Source organism: Cylas formicarius, unplaced genomic scaffold, assembly GCF_029955315.1.
Source record: "Cylas formicarius isolate icCylForm1 unplaced genomic scaffold, icCylForm1.1 PGA_scaffold_2__14_contigs__length_35257938, whole genome shotgun sequence".
Taxonomy (NCBI): domain Eukaryota; kingdom Metazoa; phylum Arthropoda; class Insecta; order Coleoptera; family Brentidae; genus Cylas; species Cylas formicarius.
In genome coordinates, this window is record NW_026844319.1 from 28,304,087 (window position 1) to 28,325,695 (window position 21,609).

The 21,609-nt window shown below is 38.7% G+C and overlaps 2 protein-coding genes across 3 annotated transcripts in view; one reads left to right on the top strand and one right to left on the bottom strand.

The window, feature by feature from the left end:
- The window catches only part of LOC132697965 (uncharacterized), a 55,615-nt gene extending 34,219 nt beyond the window's left edge, over positions 1-21,396 (bottom strand). Inside the window, exon 1 of one of the 2 annotated variants that reach the window (XM_060663763.1) lies at positions 21,213-21,396. In XM_060663763.1, coding sequence (XP_060519746.1) covers positions 21,213-21,221 — 9 coding nt within the window. In that variant the 5' untranslated portion in view covers positions 21,222-21,396. The remainder of the gene's footprint in view (positions 1-21,212) is intronic. The other variant, XM_060663764.1, reaches the window with a different exon arrangement.
- Positions 390-5,531, top strand: LOC132698022 (coiled-coil domain-containing protein 113). The gene is made up of 2 exons (XM_060663854.1): positions 390-1,205; positions 3,913-5,531. The coding sequence occupies exons 1-2, from the start codon at positions 591-593 to the stop codon at positions 4,465-4,467; spliced, it is 1,170 nt and encodes a 389-aa protein (XP_060519837.1). The 5' UTR covers positions 390-590; the 3' UTR covers positions 4,468-5,531.
- Positions 21,397-21,609: the final 213 nt, after the last annotated feature.

Here is a 21,609-nt window from a genome sequence, read left to right on the forward strand (position 1 = left end):
CTTATTTATAAGTACGGCCGATTTGTTGACCCTTACGTACGGCATTGCGTGACGCACGTCAACCTCGCATCCGCCTTGATGACGTACGACCGGACCGTTCGGAGAACTGTGGTTGCCGCTCGAAGAGACGAAAACCTACTTAAACATCACTTAAACATCTCATATATCATCCATAGAGACAAAGAGAACTTTTTTTCTCGCCGCCTGCAAAATTTAATGTAATGATTATCTTAAAAAAAAAACAAATACAAAACGGAGGCAACAAAATTGTTTGACTTATCAAATCAACAACATTGAGCCATAAACAAATATCCTACCCCTAATTGCAAAAAATTCAAAACAGCTGTTGCAGATTTATTTTCGGCTCGCGTAAATTTAATAGGATTTCCCACAAAATGGTGGTAGTATTTTCGTCCCCGTTTATCATCGCTTCTTTTCTGTGGTGGCCCGTGGACAAGTTCGTATATATCAACCCACTGAATCCATTTTCCAAATTTACCGATCGTTCAGGCGAGCGGTCCCTTCGATCCAACGTTTCCATGGCGTCGTAGTGTCAGGCAAACGTCGAAATCGAACCGAAGCGTTCCGGCATGGCGCCGGACGACGAAGAACCTTCCAACGTTCCGGAGTCGGACGTCCCACCGAGGGAACCCCATCCGCTGGACGAACTGACTGACCAGCAGGTGATCGATTTGGTTAGCGACTTGGAGATGGAAAACGCCCACCTCCGGCTCGAGAACACGCTGTTCGAGAACTTCCTCCAAGAAAACGACCCGTCTCTCTTGGAGGACGTGGAGGACGTAATGAAGCAGCTGTCCGCCGAGTCCCCTCTACCCAAGTTAAAAGTCGACTCCTACACGAGCCTGTCGTCCATCGTCGAGGGCAAGGGCCCGAAGATCAACCTGTCGCAGAAGACGGAGATGGCGACGCGCGCCATGGATGATTCGCAGTCTAGGTTGCAAAACTTCCTGAAGAAAACCCATATAATCAAACGGAATTTAAAATCGGAACTCGAAGAGTTCGCCATCAGGGAGGCAGAGATCAGGGAGGCCGTCGACATATTCGAATTCAGCGTGGTTACCCAGGGTTGCGATAGGCTGACGCACAGGATCCCCGCAGAGAAGTTCGTCAGGTACATGGAGGAATGGCTGAAGAGCGCGCAGCTGCAGATCGAGAAGCTCCGGCTCCGGATCGCCACGCTCAAGGTGTGTTACGGTTCAATTTTTACGCGAGATATAATAAGCATTCTTATTTCACAACAGAAAAACATCGATACAATAGGAAATGGAAATCACCACCCTTTTTCGAAATTTTATTCCAAAATTTCCATAATAATATAGATGTAGAAACCGGACAGGGTCCCCTTGGAGGCACCGTTTCCTGCCTTGGGTCATTCCGAACTCCAAGATTTCCATGTGATTTGTTGTCTAGAGTAAGATAAATGTAGGTGATGGGGATCACTTAAGCTAGCTTTTTATAAACTTTACTTACTTAACTATCGATTGAGATCAACTTTAATCACTTTGGTTAATAAAAGAAATGAAAAATAAAACGTTTGATTACGATTGTCAACACCGGTTGGTGATGGCGATCAACAAATATCGCACACAAAATTCGCAGAATCCCATCCGCTACAGTCGGCATGATCCCAGAGCCCACAAGAAGTGCAACGGTACCATGTTTCATTGTTTCGTCCAAATTCACCACATACAAGACACAAGTTGTTTGCATCTTCTGCGTCGTCATTTTCGTCATCCTGGCATGACTGATCCGTATTCGGGTCTGATGTCGATGTGTTGTCATTACAGTCCTGCAGAATTTTCTTAACTTTCTCACGACTGGTCTTCTGTGGCTTGCTATGGTGTCTTCGACCCGTGTAGATGTTAAAATCGTAGCCTGCTGTTTTTTTCTTCCTTGTCTTGAACACTTGACAGTTCCTTAGATGTTGATAGTATGTCAAAATTAAACAACGATGCAGTCGCTGGTTCAGAAGTAGCGGGACGGAATGCATTCGTAATATTTTGTTCCAACTCAATAGGAGCTGCTAGGGATCATACGGAGACAACATGAATAAATCGCACTTTTCTATATGCAGCCTTGAATGGAATAAACAAATTTAGTAGCTGCATGCGATGGGATGAATGGGGTGGAAGAGATAGCATATGGACATTGTTGTCCTTATGATACTCAAAGGTTGCCAGAGCAATGTGGTTTGTATGATTATCCAAGACTAATAGGACTGGTTCCTCTGCAGAGGGTTTCAGATAGTCGATGAAGTGCTTAAGCCATTGAAGGAGCCACATATCTACCTGCAGCACTCATTGCGTAAAGCATAGTGATATTCTTACCCCTTTTCCAACTAGTTATGGACCCTACTCTCTTTTGTCCCGTTGCAGCTAATATTTTTCCAGGATCTTATTTTGAGGTGATCACCATTGCCAACTAACTCCCATTGCCTACATTTCTACATTACTACTAAGCTGCATGTTGAATCAACGGTTTTTACTGCCATTGTGACCTTGCGAACTCTTCGGAGCTTCTTAAGTCCAACACGCATGATACAAGATTTCATTGAGGCAGCAGATTCACTCCCCTTATTGATCGATCCACATGGAGTTATGCTATAATGATGACCCTCGTAATTTTTTGTCTGGTGTGCGTGGGACGAATTGAGTGCATAAAAGGAGACGATGGAACGTCCCCCCTTATCAGATGGCGCGTGTATAGTGAGCGAGCGAAAATTCTCGTACTTTTGGCTTTCCAGGAATGAAATCAGCTCTTGTTGAGAAACTCTTTTCTGTTCACAACACAAGGAGAGCAGATAAGCAATTCGTTTAATTTTAGGCGCGTCTGTGTTGTTTCCTTTTTTCCCTAATGTGATATAATTTACTAAACTTTCCGTGCTGCGCCTAGCCAAAATCACTTGTATTTTTCTTTTATTCAAATTTGTTTTTTATTAGTATTCTTTTTAAAATGTTAGTATCCCCGGCGACGTCCACTCGGCTCTGATAAATCTGGCCGTTTTCCGACGTTAATAAACCAAAGGTCCCCGAACGTTTCTTTTTTTTGTTTTTTTTTTCCTTTTACCACCCACATCTACCTATCTCTACATTTTTATGCTTTTTTTATATTAGTTGAATAATTGCTATAGTTGTTTGTGTTTCTACAGTCGGTCAAAAAAGTCTTGCTACACATAGTATTTTTTCAGTTTTCTTTTGGTTTCTTCTTTCACTTACATTTAGTGAGAAATATATTTCAAGTAAATATGGGTTATCTCATAAAGAGTAATTAAAATAAATTAAAAAATCATTTGAAACACTCTTCTCTTATCCTATTTTTGAGGTCTTCTTTACTCCTAACTTGATGCTTTTTCCTTCCGCTTTTTGAGAACTCTTGATTTGTTACATACTGTACAGATGAATGTGATTTTTTAATTATTTTACCAATATCTCTACAGGATTTTTTCTCTTTCCATAAATGTACACTATGAAGCGCAATTGGAATTTCGCAATTGTTAGCGCCCATTTTGCTTTTACTTCAAAACCACTGAAAAGTGGCGTCAAAAATAAACAACTCATTTGTTTAAGCGAAATTTGATACCAGCTGATTTGATAAAATATTGATAATTAACGGTTCTACCTGCAGTTCTGAATAGTGAGTTATTAAGTGTCTCAAATGATTTTTATTTTATGTTTATTACTCTTAATGCTATTGCCGGTATTTACTTGAAATATATTTCTCATTGAATGTAAGTGAAATAAGAAACTAAAACTGAAAAAATACTATGTGTACGGAGACTTTTTTGACCGACTGTATATCAGGTGGTACGAATACCCTTTGGGAGCCGGGCCAGGCGATTCTCCCGTGAAACATTTCGTTTTTTTTTTTAATGTCGACCCTGGGAGGTTGCAGGTGCAGTACCGGAAAGTCTCCCAGCAGCTGGTGCAGAAACGGGAGCTTGGAGAGAACGTTCACGCCGTCGACTTCGACCAGCTCGAGATCGAGAACAAGAACTTCGCGGACACGATAGAGCGGAAGAACCTGCACGTGCTGGAGCTGAAGAAGATCAACGGCGGAGCGAACTTGGTGCTGAGCACGCACAAGAAGTACCTCCGCAGGCAGCAGGAGGACTACCACAAGCTGAGGGAGGAGATCGCGGACAAGCGGAAGTTGATCGAGGAGACGGAGAAGCAGGTTTCGCAGGCGGAGGAGGAAGTGAGGGCGGCTCGCGAGAGGTACGAGCAATGCCGACGTTTGCGGGATAAGTACACGGTGCCCGACGTCATGGATTACGTCAGGATCAAAGAGCGGCTGCACGAGACGGCCAAAGAGATGAAGATGTGGACGCGCAGGAGGAAAGTGCAGGACATCGCGTTGAACGCGTGCCTGAGGGAAATGAAACACGTCCAAGGGAACGTCGACCCGTCTTGGCTGGCCGAGGCCGACACGTCACGGGATGACGCGTAAATTAATAATTAATAAACAAACGTTAAAATTGAATTGGCCGTTTGCAAAATGTCTAAATTACACACCGATCTAGCGTGCGGGAAGCGTCACTTTACCACGTCACGGTCGTAGAAAAAGTATAGTATGCAACACGTTTGGTAAACTCTTTAGCTCACTCGTGAGTCAAATGCCGTCTACCGCACTTGTTGCCCAATATACTATTAACGTTCAATTTTTGTTTCTATTCAGTATTCAGCTGTGAAAAATCCGGATAAAATTTTCATCTGGGTACCGGAAAGCAAAAAACTTTGGTTCATGTCTGTAAATATCATTTCAATATAAGGTGTTTTCTAATCGAATGTCAATAATTGAAGGGACGATTCTCGGGTCCGTTTTAAAAAGAAAACTTCACGTGAACATGCGTCCCCGACATGTTTTAGTTCACCACAATTTCTTTAAAATTTACGTGCGGATGGCGTATATTAAAATAAAAATTATTCTTACATTCTCCAACCATTTCTAAAGAAATTTAATGTTTTTATTTTTTTCCAGTTAAAGAAAATAAAATTTCTCCTACATCGTCATAACATGCAGGGAATTCTTGTCATTTTTATTTCTTATTTAAATAATTGTCTATGTGTACGAAGTAACGATACCAAATACGTAAACTCCGAGGTGTATTTGTGATATCTTTAATATTATTTTTTATCATTGTAGTAGGCCGTGTGTAAGAATAATTAATTCTATTATCAAGGTGGTTGTTTAACATAATCAGGAACAGAATGTGGTTCATGCATGACGCCTTTAGAGTTGCAGCAAGAAAATATTTGAATCACATATTTAATAACCGCGGCGGACCTCATCTATGGCCCTCAGATTTAAATAGTTTGGACTTTTGCTTATGGGCCATGTTGAAAATCTGGTTTACCGCACCCAGTTAATACCGTAGAAGAGCTTCCTGCGATTTAATGAGAAACACTGGAGGTTTAGGAAACTTTAAACAACTTATAGTTTCTATATCCTACTTTTTTCAAAGAGGTTGTTGTCCATTTATTAAAATTATTTTATTTTATTAAAAATTATGATTAGCAGGGAGTGCTTTTTTAAAAAATAAAAATCCTTTATTATCCATCTCGTTGTTTTATTAAAACTGTAAACACAAAGAGAACAGTTTTTTAACTTTTTTTCTGAAGCACACTAGTTGGTAACTAAAAACTAGACATTTTGTTGTAGATGGACATTTTATTTTTCACAAAAAAGAGTTCTCGATTTAACCAGGCGACCTAATTAACCAGAATATTGTTCATTCATAGATAGTCAGTGGCACGCCACTGATTTTCCTAAAAAAAAAGATCTAGCATTTAGCATCTAGTAAAACTATTAATTAAGTATTGTTTATACTTAATAAATATTTGACTACGTATGTCTTTTTTTAAATGGGTGGTAAAAAAATAACGAAACCTCACGTGATTCGTCACATTTTACAATCAATCAGTATTTTATGTGTTATTTCAATGTCTGTATACGTGCGCCTATATCGAAATTCAATACAGCATTACTCAAATTAATATATTTTGGGAAATTTTCCCTTCCATGGGGACTTCCTTCTGATGACATCTTAGAATTTTAATTGTTTTTAAAAGATTTTATTTTTTGGGACGAGTCGGATGAGCAAAAGCGAAGGTATTGAAGTAATGATTGTCTGGTGTATCGACAACGTACGTCTAGTTCTCGGAGATAATAATATTCTTTTAAAGGCTCGTTTTAGAGACAATGGAGGTGTTAACTGACTAGAAATCCGGACGGATTGATTACCGCCGCTCGCGATGCTGTCATAAACGTTCTGTGTAATATGTCCAAACGTTTGCGCGCTGCTGTCGAGCTTTCTGTGAAGGTGCACTTTAGTCCGCGTCGAAATGTGCCCGGCCTATCGTCCGCTTTGTGTGAGCTTGTCCACGTGTTTGTATAGTCCGCGTCAATCTTCGTCGTGCTGCCATCTACCCGTAATTACGGAACTTACCTGAAGACGGCCATAAAACTCTGGTCCCGTAAGTATTAACGAAGTTTTATTGACACTCGATTAGAAAACACCCTGTATAATTGCAGTTATATCGTACACAATACGACACAATGTATTCATATATTTTTTGTCATTATTGTAGCATTATTATAGTTATAACCATGACTATTTATCGTGGGGTATTATATAGGATTACGTCATCACCTTAGAACTCCCAATGGTTTATTTCGTTGATTTTGATTTGCTTGGTGCCTATTTTCTAATTTCGACCTTAAAGTGGAGGTTTCCGACGGCGCAAGAGTGAAATTAACGCTCTTTCAAAACGCACCAAAAGTGAGGTTGGAATAGTTGCGTTGCCACTTGATCATTGGATAATCTTTTAATAGTTCTATTGGGTCGTTGTCCACCATCTTCAGGCATGTTGTGCATCTTCTCCCGACAATTCTAAGCAGTTTTGTATGAATATGGTTAGTTTTTGTTAGTTTAGTTAGAACTAATTGACGGCCATTGTTTTTTCTCTCCAGTAATTGAGTAGTAAGTAATTCAGCTTCCATTTCTTAATTGGTCAACCAGCAAAATTTACTAGAATTTCCGCGAATGTCGACAGAAAAGAAAAACAAATTGATTTAACATTTTTTTTTTAAAAACGTTAATACCCCCTGAAAATATTCGTATTTCGAATTTTACTAGTATAAAAATAGAGCGCGCAAATAATCGGCATCCCAAGAGCGGCGGAATGGGGGGGAGGGGGGGCAGACGTTGCGACAAATGGTATCGTGAGAAACGGGCCTCGAGTTCAACAGCACGCGAATATAATGTCGTCACGTTGCGGCGAGAGCGCAGAAAAAATCACCCAAAAAAACTGGTTCCGTTTCTTGAACGATGCTTACGTGAAACATAAAACTTATACGTGGTACTTATGGATAATTACTTCATTTCTTTTGGGAGTACCGGTTGCTGTTCCGTCGTCGTCGCAGGTACACGTTCCTGTTTAAACGGCTACACCTGCGCGTTGCTCAAGATGGCGGACGCAAAAAAAAACTCCGGAGGAAAGTGAACTATCTGCTTCCAGTTAGGGAAAAAATGTTTGCAGGAGTCGACTAGTGCCTGAATTAATTATTCCAGTGACGATAGCGATTGTTTTGATGTAAAATGACTTTTTTTATAAATGTTCTAACATTGTTTTATAATTATATTTACGCCTTCATTTAAATTTATAATAAACATTTTAACTTTCTCTCTGCATGGACTAATAATTACCGATGAAACTCTACACAAATCCGTCAGCGCTCGGCATTTTCATTCTCAAAGCACTAAAGTAAGTCATTGTGGAATTACGATTCTATTTATTGATTCTATTTAACGAGGTAAGCTGTGGTTCGACCATCATAAAAATTTACCAAAGTCGAATACCGGATTATGTCGTAAAAACGGTATAGCGTATTGAGGTGGATGGCGGCCCATCCCAACATTTGATTTGAGGTTTTTGTTTTATTGCTATTTCAAAAAAAAAAGCTATCCTTCCAAAGTCTTCTTTTTTTTCTCGATGTTATATGGTAGACCGTTCCGATGCCGCTTGTAGTATCGGGAATTCGCGTGTAACTGCAACCGTTTGGACAGAAAAACTTGTCCGACGCATCCCGGGGCGGAATTTGGAATTAAGGCCCGAGTCGACCGCTTTTTGACTGGCCGCTACCCGTTTCGTCCGAGTCGTTTGTTTAATGACGCGAACGATGATGATTGACGGTCGCGACGAGGCAAAAACCGCGACGCCTCTCCGGCGTTGCCATACATGTTATTTTCCAGAACAGCATAACGGTAATGAAGAACAATGAGAACAAGAGAACAAGAAAAACCGAAGGCCAGCGAACGGAAAATAAATAAGGGATATATTCACAGACCACTAAGTCAATTGGGCAAGTTAAAAACAAGATTGCTTTCGAAAAATCGTCACTGGGCGGGGCTAATTGTATTTTAAAAAAGAAGTGGCTTGGCGTTTTGGCGGAACTTTTGCAAAATCGATGTAATTATATTGTATTATTGTGTTATATTTCAACGTCACGACAAACTTTGATAACTATAAAAAATTGTATAAGTAATAACGATTTACAATTATAGTATTCCAAGTATCTCGCGCTGTATGAAAGAAGAAACCTGAAACTCTCTCTCGACACAATATTCGAGACTGTTTAAACCAAATTATCCCACGATTTAGAGTTTTTTTTACCCATAATTAACAGACCCTGTACATAATACACGTTTCCTTTCCCTACCAATTTTTCCAAAATAGTAAATGGTTTTCGAGAAAATAAGTTTTTTCTGAAACCATGCAGTGCGCCATAATAATCAATGACATCATCGCGCCTTGACTGAGCCCCCGAAATAGCGATTTTAATATGGATTTTTTTAAATATCCCGAGCAACGTATGTGATAGACGAAAACCGCAAATACAGAATTGTAGCTCTTGATGCGGCCTATGACACTGTTTGAACCGATTAGCCATATTTTTTACGATCTGTGGTTAATAATTTACTCTGTAACAGAACAATTTTTTAGGTCTTTTAGATTTTTGCGTATAATTTCAAAACCCTGTATATAATCGAAAAAATGATTGAAATAAATGTTATTTATTTAACATTTTTCAGTTTTTTTGCATTTGCGGCGGACATAGTATATTTTTGAAAAATTGTCAAGAATAAAAGTTTATGGAGTATCTTCTGCGTCTTTTGGTTCACGAATTTTTTTGAATCAACTTAATATGCAACAAAAGGTGACTTTTGGCAATATGTCATATTTAGTGATGAAAAGAAATTCAATCTTGATGGTCCCGATGGATGGAAATATTATTGGCATGATTTGAGATTTGATAGAAAAATGATGTCTCCCATGGAGTCCGTCTGGGGGATATTAACAAGGAAATTATATGATTGTATGAAATGATATGTTGTAATTTAATAAAAAAATTAATAAGGGATGATACTTCCTAGAGACCGCAATATATATATATATATATATATATATATATATATATATATATATATATATATATATATATATATATATATATATATATATATATATGTGTGTGTGTGTGTGTGTGTGTGTGTGTGTGTGTGTGTGTGTGTGTGTGTGTGTGTGTGTGTGTGTGTGTGTGTGTGTGTGTGTGTGTGTGTGTGTGTGTGTGTGTGTGTGTGTGTGTGTGTGTGTGTGTGTGTGTGTGTGTGTGTGTGTGTGTGTGTGTGTGTGTGTGTGTGTGTGTGTGTGTGTGTGTGTGTGTGTGTGTGTGTGTGTGTGTGTGTGTGTGTGTGTGTGTGTGTGTGTGTGTGTGTGTGTGTGTGTGTGTGTGTGTGTGTGTGTGTGTGTGTGTGTGTGTGTGTGTGTGTGTGTGTGTGTGTGTGTGTGTGTGTGTGTGTGTGTGTGTGTGTGTGTGTGTGTGTGTGTGTGTGTGTGTGTGTGTGTGTGTGTGTGTGTGTGTGTGTGTGTGTGTGTGTGTGTGTGTGTGTGTGTGTGTGTGTGTGTGTGTGTGTGTGTGTGTGTGTGTGTGTGTGTGTGTGTGTGTGTGTGTGTGTGTGTGTGTGTGTGTGTGTGTGTGTGTGTGTGTGTGTGTGTGTGTGTGTGTGTGTGTGTGTGTGTGTGTGTGTGTGTGTGTGTGTGTGTGTGTGTGTGTGTGTGTGTGTGTGTGTGTGTGTGTGTGTGTGTGTGTGTGTGTGTGTGTGTGTGTGTGTGTGTGTGTGTGTGTGTGTGTGTGTGTGTGTGTGTGTGTGTGTGTGTGTGTGTGTGTGTGTGTGTGTGTGTGTGTGTGTGTGTGTGTGTGTGTGTGTGTGTGTGTGTGTGTGTGTGTGTGTGTGTGTGTGTGTGTGTGTGTGTGTGTGGGTGCGTGCGTGCGTGCGTGCGTGCGTGCGTGCGTGCGTGCGTGCGTGCGTGCGTGCGTGCGTGCGTGCGTGCGTGCGTGCGTGCGTGCGTGCGTGCGTGCGTGCGTGCGTGCGTGCGTGCGTGCGTGCGTGCGTGCGTGCGTGCGTGCGTGCGTGCGTGCGTGCGTGCGTGCGTGCGTGCGTGCGTGCGTGCGTGCGTGCGTGCGTGCGTGCGTGCGTGCGTGCGTGCGTGCGTGCGTGCGTGCGTGCGTGCGTGCGTGCGTGCGTGCGTGCGTGCGTGCGTGCGTGCGTGCGTGCGTGCGTGCGTGTGCGTGTGCGTGTGCGTGTGCGTGTGTGTGTGTGTGTATGTGTATGTGTGTGTGTGTGTGTGTGTGTGTGTGTGTGTGTGTGTGTGTGTGTGTATGTGTGTGTGTGTGTGTGTGTGTGTGTATGTGTGTGTGTGTGTGTGTGTGTGTGTTGCGTGCGTATTGCGAATAAAGGCAGCCGAACGACCGTCCAATACTCCCGCAAAACCACCCATTCAAGGCAAAAGAAATGTCTTTCCGTATAAGCTCAAACCATTAACATTCCTCCTCGGGACCATTTTCGTATGCAAATTAATGTCCTCAATTCTCTATTATACAATCTCAGCCACGAAACAATAGACCATTCGCGTGGACAATAAATGAGCCGGTAATAATACGGTCAATTATCGTCTGAGCCTCGTCTCTTTGTGGAGTGTCATTTTCACGGCAATCCAAATCAAGAAAGTTATTTATTAAAAAGTATCTAATTTGTTCTTAACAATTTACAATAACTTCTTAAATAAAATATAGAGTGAAAAAATAAAAAGTGTGATGTGTAAAAAGAAATATGCTGGAAAAGTTAATTTATTTACTGAGGCTACTTTAAATAAATGCCGAATCACGTTAAAAATCCGACAAGAATATAATTTAAAGTACAGTACCATTAAGAGTGTCTTCCTAGAAAGCTTATCAATGGCAGTGCCACTCACATTCAACAAGTTTAAAACACAATATAAACAGAATGTTTCAACAATTTCTTCAGAATCACCTTCAACATCAGGTATTTTAATTTTTTTGCCATTTTTAGTAGTGTAAACCTAAAGTTTTTTATAAATAATTAAAATATTTTTTTCTCAAAAAGTTGTTTTAGATGTTTCTGCAACGAGTGATCAACTTCTTCAAAACATGGAAATTACAGTAACGACACCTGAACCTGATTTTAATTCTTGATAATCCTCCAAGAAGTGATAAAGTTGTTGAGAACGTGGAGATTGTATTGACCAAGAACCAGGTACCTAAACCTGATAATAGTATTTTATTTTCTGATAATCCTCCAAGAAGTAATCAAGTTGTGGAAAATTTGGATTTTGTATTGACGATACCTGAACCAGAAGAAAGTATTGGTTAAAACACAAGCTGTGAAGATATCTGGTCTGAAGAACAAAATGCTAGAATCTCAATTGTTGACAACAACAACATTAGATCCTGATACAATATCAGAAATGATATTGTATCAGGATCATGATATTTGTATTTTTTGCACAAAATCTCGCCGCCCTGATCAACACTCTAAAACTGTATAAAGAATTTTTAAAGCACGCGATTCTGTATCAAAGATTACTAAGCTCAGTTAACACTAAAGTTAACTATTTATGTTGAGTGGAATAGATAGATTCCTTACGTATTTATAGCAACGAACCAAAAACTGATTATCACAAACCATTATGTTTATTTCTCAACTAATTATGTTTCTTCTTTTTCAGATAATGTACAAACGTTTCATGATGAAGACATGTTTTCAAGTGATGATTCTACAGAAGAAGAATCAGAGGACAGTGGTGACGAGGAGGAAAATTAAAGACACTTTTTAAAACATTTTGAGCACTTGTAACAAATATTTCTGAAAATTGTAATAACCTCACAATTACATTTTTTTCCATAAGATTTTAATTTAAATTTTTCATTACGACTTAATTGCACAATTGGAAACTTAAAGTTTTAGAAAATGTTATGTACATAGTTTTGGTTAGTTAAATTTGTTAATTCTAGTCGAAATTATGAATTATAAATTTTTAGTTAGTAAAGGACACGTGATCAACAGCCAATGAGGACGTAGAACGGGAGTGTAGCTGTTACGGTGATCGGTGCTCTCACCCACGCCGCTACCTATCCCTTTCTATTTTGAATAAGACTTATTTTTAAATATTTAATTAAAGGACTGTTAAAATTTCAGAGTGAATCAAAAACTTCAAATTGTATTGCCTTGTTAAATTTTAATCTTAAAATTATATAAACTTTCGTATAAATTTTGTTGGCCTCTCAATAAAAACACTTTTTTCGGGTTCAATTTTATTGCCTACCTTTCCGCTATGCGCAGTACCTGGTGTACCGAGTTTTGCTAAACCGACACAGGTATTCTGGTTGTTTATTTCATAGATAGTGGATTTGATAAATTTTGAGATACATCAAACACTTCATGAAACATGTGTTAATAGCTCTCAGCTCGTCAGGACGGACGAGCGGCATGAAGTTCCAGTTACGCAAAAACGAACGGCAGTACGACATACACCGACGAGCCGAAAGCAATCAATGTTTACAAAAGCCAGTACGAAACTTCCAGAATTAAGAGACTAGTGCATCATAGTTAAGTGCTCGTAAATTACATTTCAATCCGTCTCTTTAAATAAAAATAATAGCGCCATCTTGACGTGGGATTTGACCACGGATAAACGTGCAATTAAAAGTGCATCACTCTCGGATGATGTACGTAATTATTGTAACGTCGAATATATGCACGCCTTCCTGCGTGGGAAGTCAGCATCCTCTGTCTCCTCTCGTGAAGTTAGCGTAACAAAGCGATTTTCAAGAGAGTATCGTCCGAATTATCTAGCGCCGGATCTGCCCGCGGATATCCTAGACGTGTGCAGTAAACTTCAAGAGAATGAACGCATTATCAACTCCAAAGTTATACTAAATAGCGAAAGAAACTTTCGCAGGGAATATTTCCGAAGCAATGAATAGAGATCACGTTTTAGATAGCGACGCATTTGAACGTAACGTTCTTCGGGCAGCCACACGTAACTCTGTAGTTTAACGGTAAATGTACCAGAATGAGCCAGATAGTTTAACAATTTGTGCGATGTGCGAAAATAACTGTAATGTACTGAAAATATATGCATGTTGTGCGACGTGTTTGAAATGTGTTAAGTTCATAAGTGCATTGTTTTCCAGAATGCTCGGAATGTGTCGAAGAATTTAGAATACGTTGAACAATTCAAGGTGCCCCAAACGCGTGATACGCTTCAATCGTATTCGTAAAATGAAATGTTTTGAATTTGCACGTGACAAGCTGTCACGTGTGTCTTTGCCTGAAAGCGTATGCAGTGCTTTTGACAGTGTCTAAAATGTGTTCAATTTGTTAGTGATATGTTAGAAAAAATGTGCATTTTCTTTGAGAATATCTGCGCGCTTTAAAATACATTTGGAAATGGCTGCCCAGTCTGGGCCGTGCCTGCAATTTGTTCAGCAAGTGTGTTGCAATGCTTTGAAACTTTTTCAAATATGTTTCGAAATGTCCAAAAGGTGTGAAAATATTTACACCATGTAATGAAATTATATGTTAAAACATATTTAAAAATATTTGAAATATGTTGAGCAAATCATGAAAGGTGTTGAATGAAGTATGAAGAATGTAGTGAAGCGCAACGTGTCAGAAAATTCATGCAATGTGTCCCACGTGTTTTCAAAGTGCCTAAGATGAGTTGAATTCGTACGTGATACGCTTCAATCATATTAGAAAAGGTCTACAACGTTTAGAACATGTATAGAAAAGTTTGAAATGCATAGAATGTGTTAAAATTGCGCGTGATATGTTTGAAAATGCGTGCAATGTCTTGCAATGCATGAAAAAGTCTGCAATGTATTGAAAATGCAACGTGTCTGAAAGTTCGTGCAATGTGTGCAACGCGTTTGAGGCGTGTTGAATTCGTGCTTGATATGTTAGCATTTTCGTTGAGAGAATATGTTTGAAAATATCTGTCCGGAACACATGTGCAATATGTCTAGCAATGCATGGAATGTTTAGATTTTTTTTTTGAAAATTCTTGCAATGCCTCTGTAAGTGTCTGAGATGTGTTAAATGTGCTGAACATTTTTAAAATATGTTTGCAATTTGTCGAACCATGGTTTGAAAGTGCACGTTTGCAATTTGTGTTGAAGAACGTCTTCAATGTGTAACACGCGCATTTGGGTCCGGACTACGAGCATTAAGAGGCAATTCCGCAGCATCACGGTCAAGATACGGCTCTCTTAACAAAGTAATGATGTATACGTGATATGTTCATTTCGGGTCGTTTATTAAAACGAAAGCATTAGTATTCAACGAGCGTTACGCATTTAGTCAACCATCGGAACTACTGGGGCAATTAATGGTCCGATCTTTGTCCGGGATAACGAGTGTGGTGTCCGTGACGAAATGCACTTTGGTCGGTCCTGCGTGACCGAAAACTGCTGACGTCTCCCCCACCCCCCCCCTCCAAAACGACCCGCAACAAACGCTCGTTGAAACAATAGCGCGTTGTTTCAAAAATTAAGTCGTTTCGCGTAATGGGCTGACGAGACTTTAATTCGACTTTTAACTACCGCTGCTTTAAGTTAAGCTTGGTTTGGTCCGATCGTGCGATAATAGTCCGGTGAAATTAGTCCTTAGAATCGAAGTAAGGTTACAATCTTAACAATTATCTCTCGGATCCGGCGGGTATTATAGAACAGAACATTAGGGACTGGCTCTCATAAGTTTTGGTAATAAAATATTTCTTTCTGTTTATTTAGATGGGTATAATCTTATTAAATTATACTAAAAAGACAATACATTAAATACAGTGAAAACTCCCTATAGCGAAACTCTGCGTCAAACTTTGCTGTAAAAGTTTGTTGGAAGGATGGTTGTGGAAGTTCAAACAGAGACATGGTATAAATTATGGACAGATAAGCGAAGCCCGTGATTTCGACAGAAACGTCACTAGCGATTGGCTGGAGAAAACGTGGCCATAACTAGCAGAAAAGTACCCTGCTGACGACATTTTTAATGCTGACGAAACTGGTATTTTTTACGCCAGATAAAACTAACAGTGCTAGTAGCTCAAAACTAACAGTGTTAGTAGCTGCCAAAAGAAAGCTAGTCGTGCTTGGAAAATCAACTAACCCACGATGTTTTAAGAACATCAAGCATTTGCCGGTCATTTACAAGGCAAACAAGTCTGCATGGGTGACTTCGCAAAATTTTCAAGAAGAGGTACGGAAATGGGATGCAGAATTAAAGGGGAGGAAAATATTACTTCTCTTAGATAACTGCCCTGCGCATCCCCATATTCCAAATCTACGGAATATTGGATTGGTATTTCTTGCAGCCAAAACAACAAGAGTATTACAGCCGATGGACAAGAGCGTAATAAAAAGTCTTAAGAGTCGATACAGGAAAAACATTTTGACTTGACAGAGGAAGCCATATTACAACACGCAAGAAAGGGTGAGGAAGGGCACCGAGAGGAAGAAGAGGATCAAGAAGTTGATCTGGATTTTTGCTGTAAAATTTGCGGTTTAACTGAAACCTATTTTCGCAAACCGTCAACAAAATTTTTTGCACAATGGGGACTTTTCACGATTTATTTGTACCGGTTTTCTGAACATTCGCACCAAATTTTAGCTGCATGGAAATTTTTGTAACCTTCAGAGTCTTATTTGCCCGGACTATAAGCGTTGCCTCAGTGTGGGTCGCTAATAATGTCTCAATTAACGGCGCATGACGGTCAAAAACTGTCAAAAATGTGCTTCGAGCGATTCGGTCGGGAATTGGAAAGCCATTATTAAGGGTTTCTACTTTTGCCTGCACGTTTACCTTGACGACCGAGACATTACGACCTCTTCGGGCCAGTCTATTACCTCGCCGAAACAAATATTCATCCCGAATAGCATACTAAAAAAAGCAATTTGCGCGGAAGCACTCAAAAGCAGTAGCCCGTAATTAGTAATTTTACCTGGCGGTTTCTTTTAATTATCGTACGCATTTACCTCTAGAAAGATAACGAGTCTCAAACAGGAAATGGTAAAAAAAACAACCCCGAATTGGCGAAGATGGCACACGCAAATGCTGAGATAAACTGTTCTTTGATTTCCAAGTAACAACGAAAAATTTTTCAAGAATGTTTTTCTATTCTCTCGATATTTCATGCATACGATTTTGTCTCAATTGAGAACATCTTGTTGCGTGTTTTGTCCATTTGGTCACGACTATAATAATAATGATAATAATATCTTTATTATCCCAGATACTTAGAATACAATCAGTGTATTATGGATTTCGTTAAGTAAGTCAATATAGATCATGCAAATTAGGCAGAAAATTACATTAAAAATGCATATAAGAAAAATATATGACAGAGCACAACAACACAGTGATGACAAACATTAATAGGTAAAATATTCGTTTAAATTGTAAAAACAGTTTTCTAGGAGTAAAAACTTTAGTTTGGATTTAAAAATATTTACATTACTGCTGCTATAAAAAAATAAACCAGGGAAAAGCGCTGTACCTCGCGGTACGCCTCTGTCTACATATTGGACTAGAGATTTTTTAATTTGACACAAGTTGCCCCGCTCCTGCCTTATTTCAACATACTGCCTACTAAGAAAGATTTGAACCAGTTCGGAGCTATAGCACGAATTCCGTATTGTTCCATCCTCTTCAAAAAAATGTCGTGGTTCATACAGTCAAACGCACTGCTAAGATATCCCAGCAGGGTGCTCTCCAAATTCAATGTAGTTGATGGCATGCTTCAAAAAATGAATGGATCGCTGTTTGGGTTGATCTACCTGTTCTGGAAAAGTGCTGACTTTCAGACAAAATTTCGTTTTTACTTAAATAATCGGTGAAGCGGTCAAGCATGGCGTATTTAAATATTTTAGCAAAGCATCTTCCAGGGCTGTAGGAAAAACTCCCTCTGTTAATGATGCATTTATCAGGGAGGTCAATGGATTCAGGATATAATCGGCACACTGTTTGAATATTATAAGAGGCACACTATCAGGTACATAAGAATTTTTGTTTCTTATTTCATTTATAGTTCGATATTTCCTCTTGAGTACATACTGTCAGGGAAGCTTCCAATTACATATAGAAATGAATTTTTGTGAATGCTAGATGACTTATTAATTTTGTCAACTATTTTACTACTGTCTATGACTGTCTTTTGTCTTTGTCTTGTGTCTTTCGTCATAGACAGAGCACGAAAGAAGAAAAAATTGGCAGTTTATCCGACATTCAAAGAACTTTTCGTTCCTCTAAATTATTTAAGTTGACTTACTTACTCTTTGATTAAACGTCACCTAAACGCAGCTTTTGAAACTTATAAGTGATTAGGGCGATTAATTGAAACAAAAAAGTCTATGGGACGGGAAGATGCCTAAGAAATTATAAAAAAATACTGGAATGCAGCTATGCACCTTATGACTTTTTTTGGCATTGGAGCACAGATGCCGCATGACTTGAATTTATTTATTTCTTTATTTTAACGGCTGAGCCAATTTACAAGGAAAAAGTAACGATATAAATATAATATAAATAGCATCATGACAAAACAACAACTTAGATAAGAAGCTTTCTAAATACACACGTAAAACATATAAAAACACAAAAACAGTAAGAAACAGTAAACAAACAATATCACACTAATTACAAATACAATCAACCACCTGTTTTAATTTTGTCTTAAATAGTCGAAGACCGCCAGCAAAGGGATCAAGAGAGCAACTGTTAAATAACCTCAAGGTTCAAGTTAAAAGAGAAAAATAGCGATAGTGGGCGTGATGAAATGGAATACAGAACATTTCCCCAAAAGGGAATATCATAGAGTAATCTCGAATGATTTAAGAGGTTATAATCACAGCTGTTTGCGCTACGAAAAGTGCCAATTAAGTTTGCTTGTGGCTTCAGCGATCAACAAATTAAAAAATTATTTCTTATAATATATATATATATATATATATATATATATATATATATATATATATATATATATATATATATATATATATATATATATATATATATTATTAAAGATATGCAATGGAACAAATTTCCTTAAATGAAAAATGATATTTGCACTCATTTATGAGCAGGTTTGATCTCTTAACTTCTTTTTTTTACTTAAAAATAAAAGCCAATTTCTCCTCATGCCGTCACATTAACGATAATGTTATGACCACGCAGAGAAGAAATTTTTATTTTTTCAGGCGAAAACCGTACATCAAATTGAAAAAGTGAAGAAATTAAATTTCAAGTGAAAACTATCCCAAAAATCGATTACTTAATTATCGAAATTCAATTATAAAACACTCTGTATATATTCTGTGTACGAAATGTCTGATACTTTAGTTAATCTGATGATAAACGAAAAGAAGTTTTAAATTTCCTTAACATTCTTTTATTTTTGTTTAATTTAGATGCCAATAGCTAAATGCTTGTCCGATTCGAACATATCACTTTCGAGAATGCCGTAAAAGACATTGAGATATATTTTTATTTATATTCAGGCAGCAAACTGTAGCCACTTTCGAGAAGAAGCGTCCACACTGTGGATTGATTCTATTTGTACTTAACATGTTCGCGTTACTTGGACGAAACGGAAAAGCTCGAATTGCGCATATAAATCGTTCTACGCGGTTGCACTTGCTCGGAATCTGCTAATTGCATACTTACGTACTTCACTGTTGGCCAAGAAATATCGAGTATAAAGTAACAGTGGTCAGAGGACTGGCTGACGTTGTTTGAACACGTTCAAAGTGAGCGATATCAGTTTTCTTAATGTTTTTCAATTCTTAGCGACTGTTTTCGCTATTGTAAAGCTTTGGTATTTACGGAAACCGAAGAAAACAGTAAAAAAATGAAAAGATAGTCTACAGTTTTATTGTAGTCATAATGGGCATTTCTACGTGTCGCATTTTATCATCCGAGCCTGGCTTTCAAGATAGTGTTTGCTTTGGCTCCAAAAAAGAAACCAGGCCTTGATCGCATACGTTCGTAGCTTTCAAAATATTGTCCAACTTTGGTAGTGCCTCTCGATATTATTTTACAGAAATGTATTCCAGATTTTGCAACATTCTACAAACTGTGCTAATCCTGAGTTCTGATAAAGCGACAGTGGTTAATTTGAGGTCCATGTCATTTTGAAACCATTACAATCTAGACCATTTAATATAGACTTAAAATGAGACAATATAAACCTTAAGACAGTTACTCGAGTTACAGATTAGATGTAGAAAAAATTGAAAATGGCTTGAGAAATCAGTCGTTTTAGTTTATAACAGCGTTATCATATAATCATCCACTGTTTGGAAGTAATTTGATCGGATAAAGGGTGTCCAAGAAAAGAAGAAACCTCAATTTTAGATATAATATAGACAGACACTACTACAGCTACAGTTTTATAAATTTCCGTCGTATTTTTCTTTAAAAATTCAAAAGTCACTTGTCTTTAAATGCAGACGTAATCGTATGTATAATACGACCAAAAATATAGTGCGCTCATTGCTTTGATTTTTTACGGTACCTTAACAGCAGACCTTCGCAGGACCGTGGTAAAACTCATCCCAACAGATGTTTATTTTGCATTTAGTAGGGCCGTAAAGAATGTATGTTCAAACTTGAAATTTTTATTTGAAACGCAGATGGAGGCTGTTTTCACTGGATAGTTCAAACGGTATTTATCTTACAGGTAAGCTTGAAAATAATCATTTATGTCTTGTGTGATTGTCGATTAACGACATTGTGCTTCTTGTATTTTTGTGTCTTTTACATAGTTCTTCGATTTGTGAACAACAACAGTCTTTTTTAAGAGTATATATTGTATTTGCAATGCGGAATTTGAAGACGACATGACCAAAGTTCAGAAATCAACTGTAAGAAAAATTGTTGCAAATGGGAATGTCAAGAGGAATGTGAGAGAAGATGCCGACTGACGTACTGACAGTAAACATTAGTTGTGCCAAAGAGTCATTGTGTACTTTTTTGATGAAAATGGATTTTTAGTTCAGATAGCGTGATAACAGTAACAAATGTGTACTATACGTGCCGCCTTTACATAGAAAACGCATTCTGGGTCCAAAAATGGTTGGGCGGAAGATGCCTTATTTTTGTCTGAAAAAAACGTGCCAAGTGTGGATTACAATGAAAACATGACCGCCGAAATATTTGAGGACTGGTTTGACAATAAACTGCTGCGAAAACAAATATCAAATACTGTTATTGTGTTGGATAATGCCTCTTATCATTTGGCCCAAATTAGGAAAACTCCAAATACAAAGGATTTCTGTACGAAAAAGATTTATATTTGGAAGAGAGCTATAGGAAGAAACAGCTTTCAGAATTACATGTTTCAAGAATCGCTTGGCGAAAAAAATTGAACACATACCCTTTGTTAGTGTAGGTAGATAAATTCCTAGGACGGTCCTGGAATGGTTACAGTTAAGGGTCTGCGGGGCAGGGTGTTCTATAAGGGGCCCCGGTTTTCGAGTAATAAACAGTACGCAAAGTTAATCGCGGGGTCTATTGGAAAAGCACTATATTTCTGGTCGAAGTATACGATTATTATATGTATACGCACTTTTTCAACTTTGCTTAAATGAAACGTTTAGAAAATTCTCTAGCGTTACTGTAATTCGACAGGCTTGTCAGCCTTTGGGTTCGTAAATAAATAAATGTACAAGCCGACGGCACAACTAATTGTTAAAGAAGTCGCTTATTATTATCGCGTGGATGTAAAATGTGCATTTGGTATTATTGGCACCGGACTCTTCACTCCCGATCAACTTACCTTGTCCATTTTCGGTCCAAAGTGAAGAAAAACCTCGCCGATCCGGTTCGAGCATTTACCTTCCGACAGACACGGCACTTTATAATAACTTCGCCACACACTTTAACGACATTCACATCTTCCGCGACGGTGATGGTCGGCGGGGCTCTTCGGTCTCGACGGCCAAGAAAACACTGCGGGCCGAATCCCGGTTACAGGACGACGTTTGCAGCGTTGTGACGTCACCCAACAGGTTGGCCACGCCGACGGCCTTATCTCTGGAGGTGGGCCAGCAAGGGGGGTCCCAAGACGCGGAGACGCGACCCACGTAGATCCGCAATCTAATTAAGTGATCGCGTTAAAGCGGCCACGTGATCCCGTCCGATGTGGCGGATGATTAGTGACGATTTTCGGACAG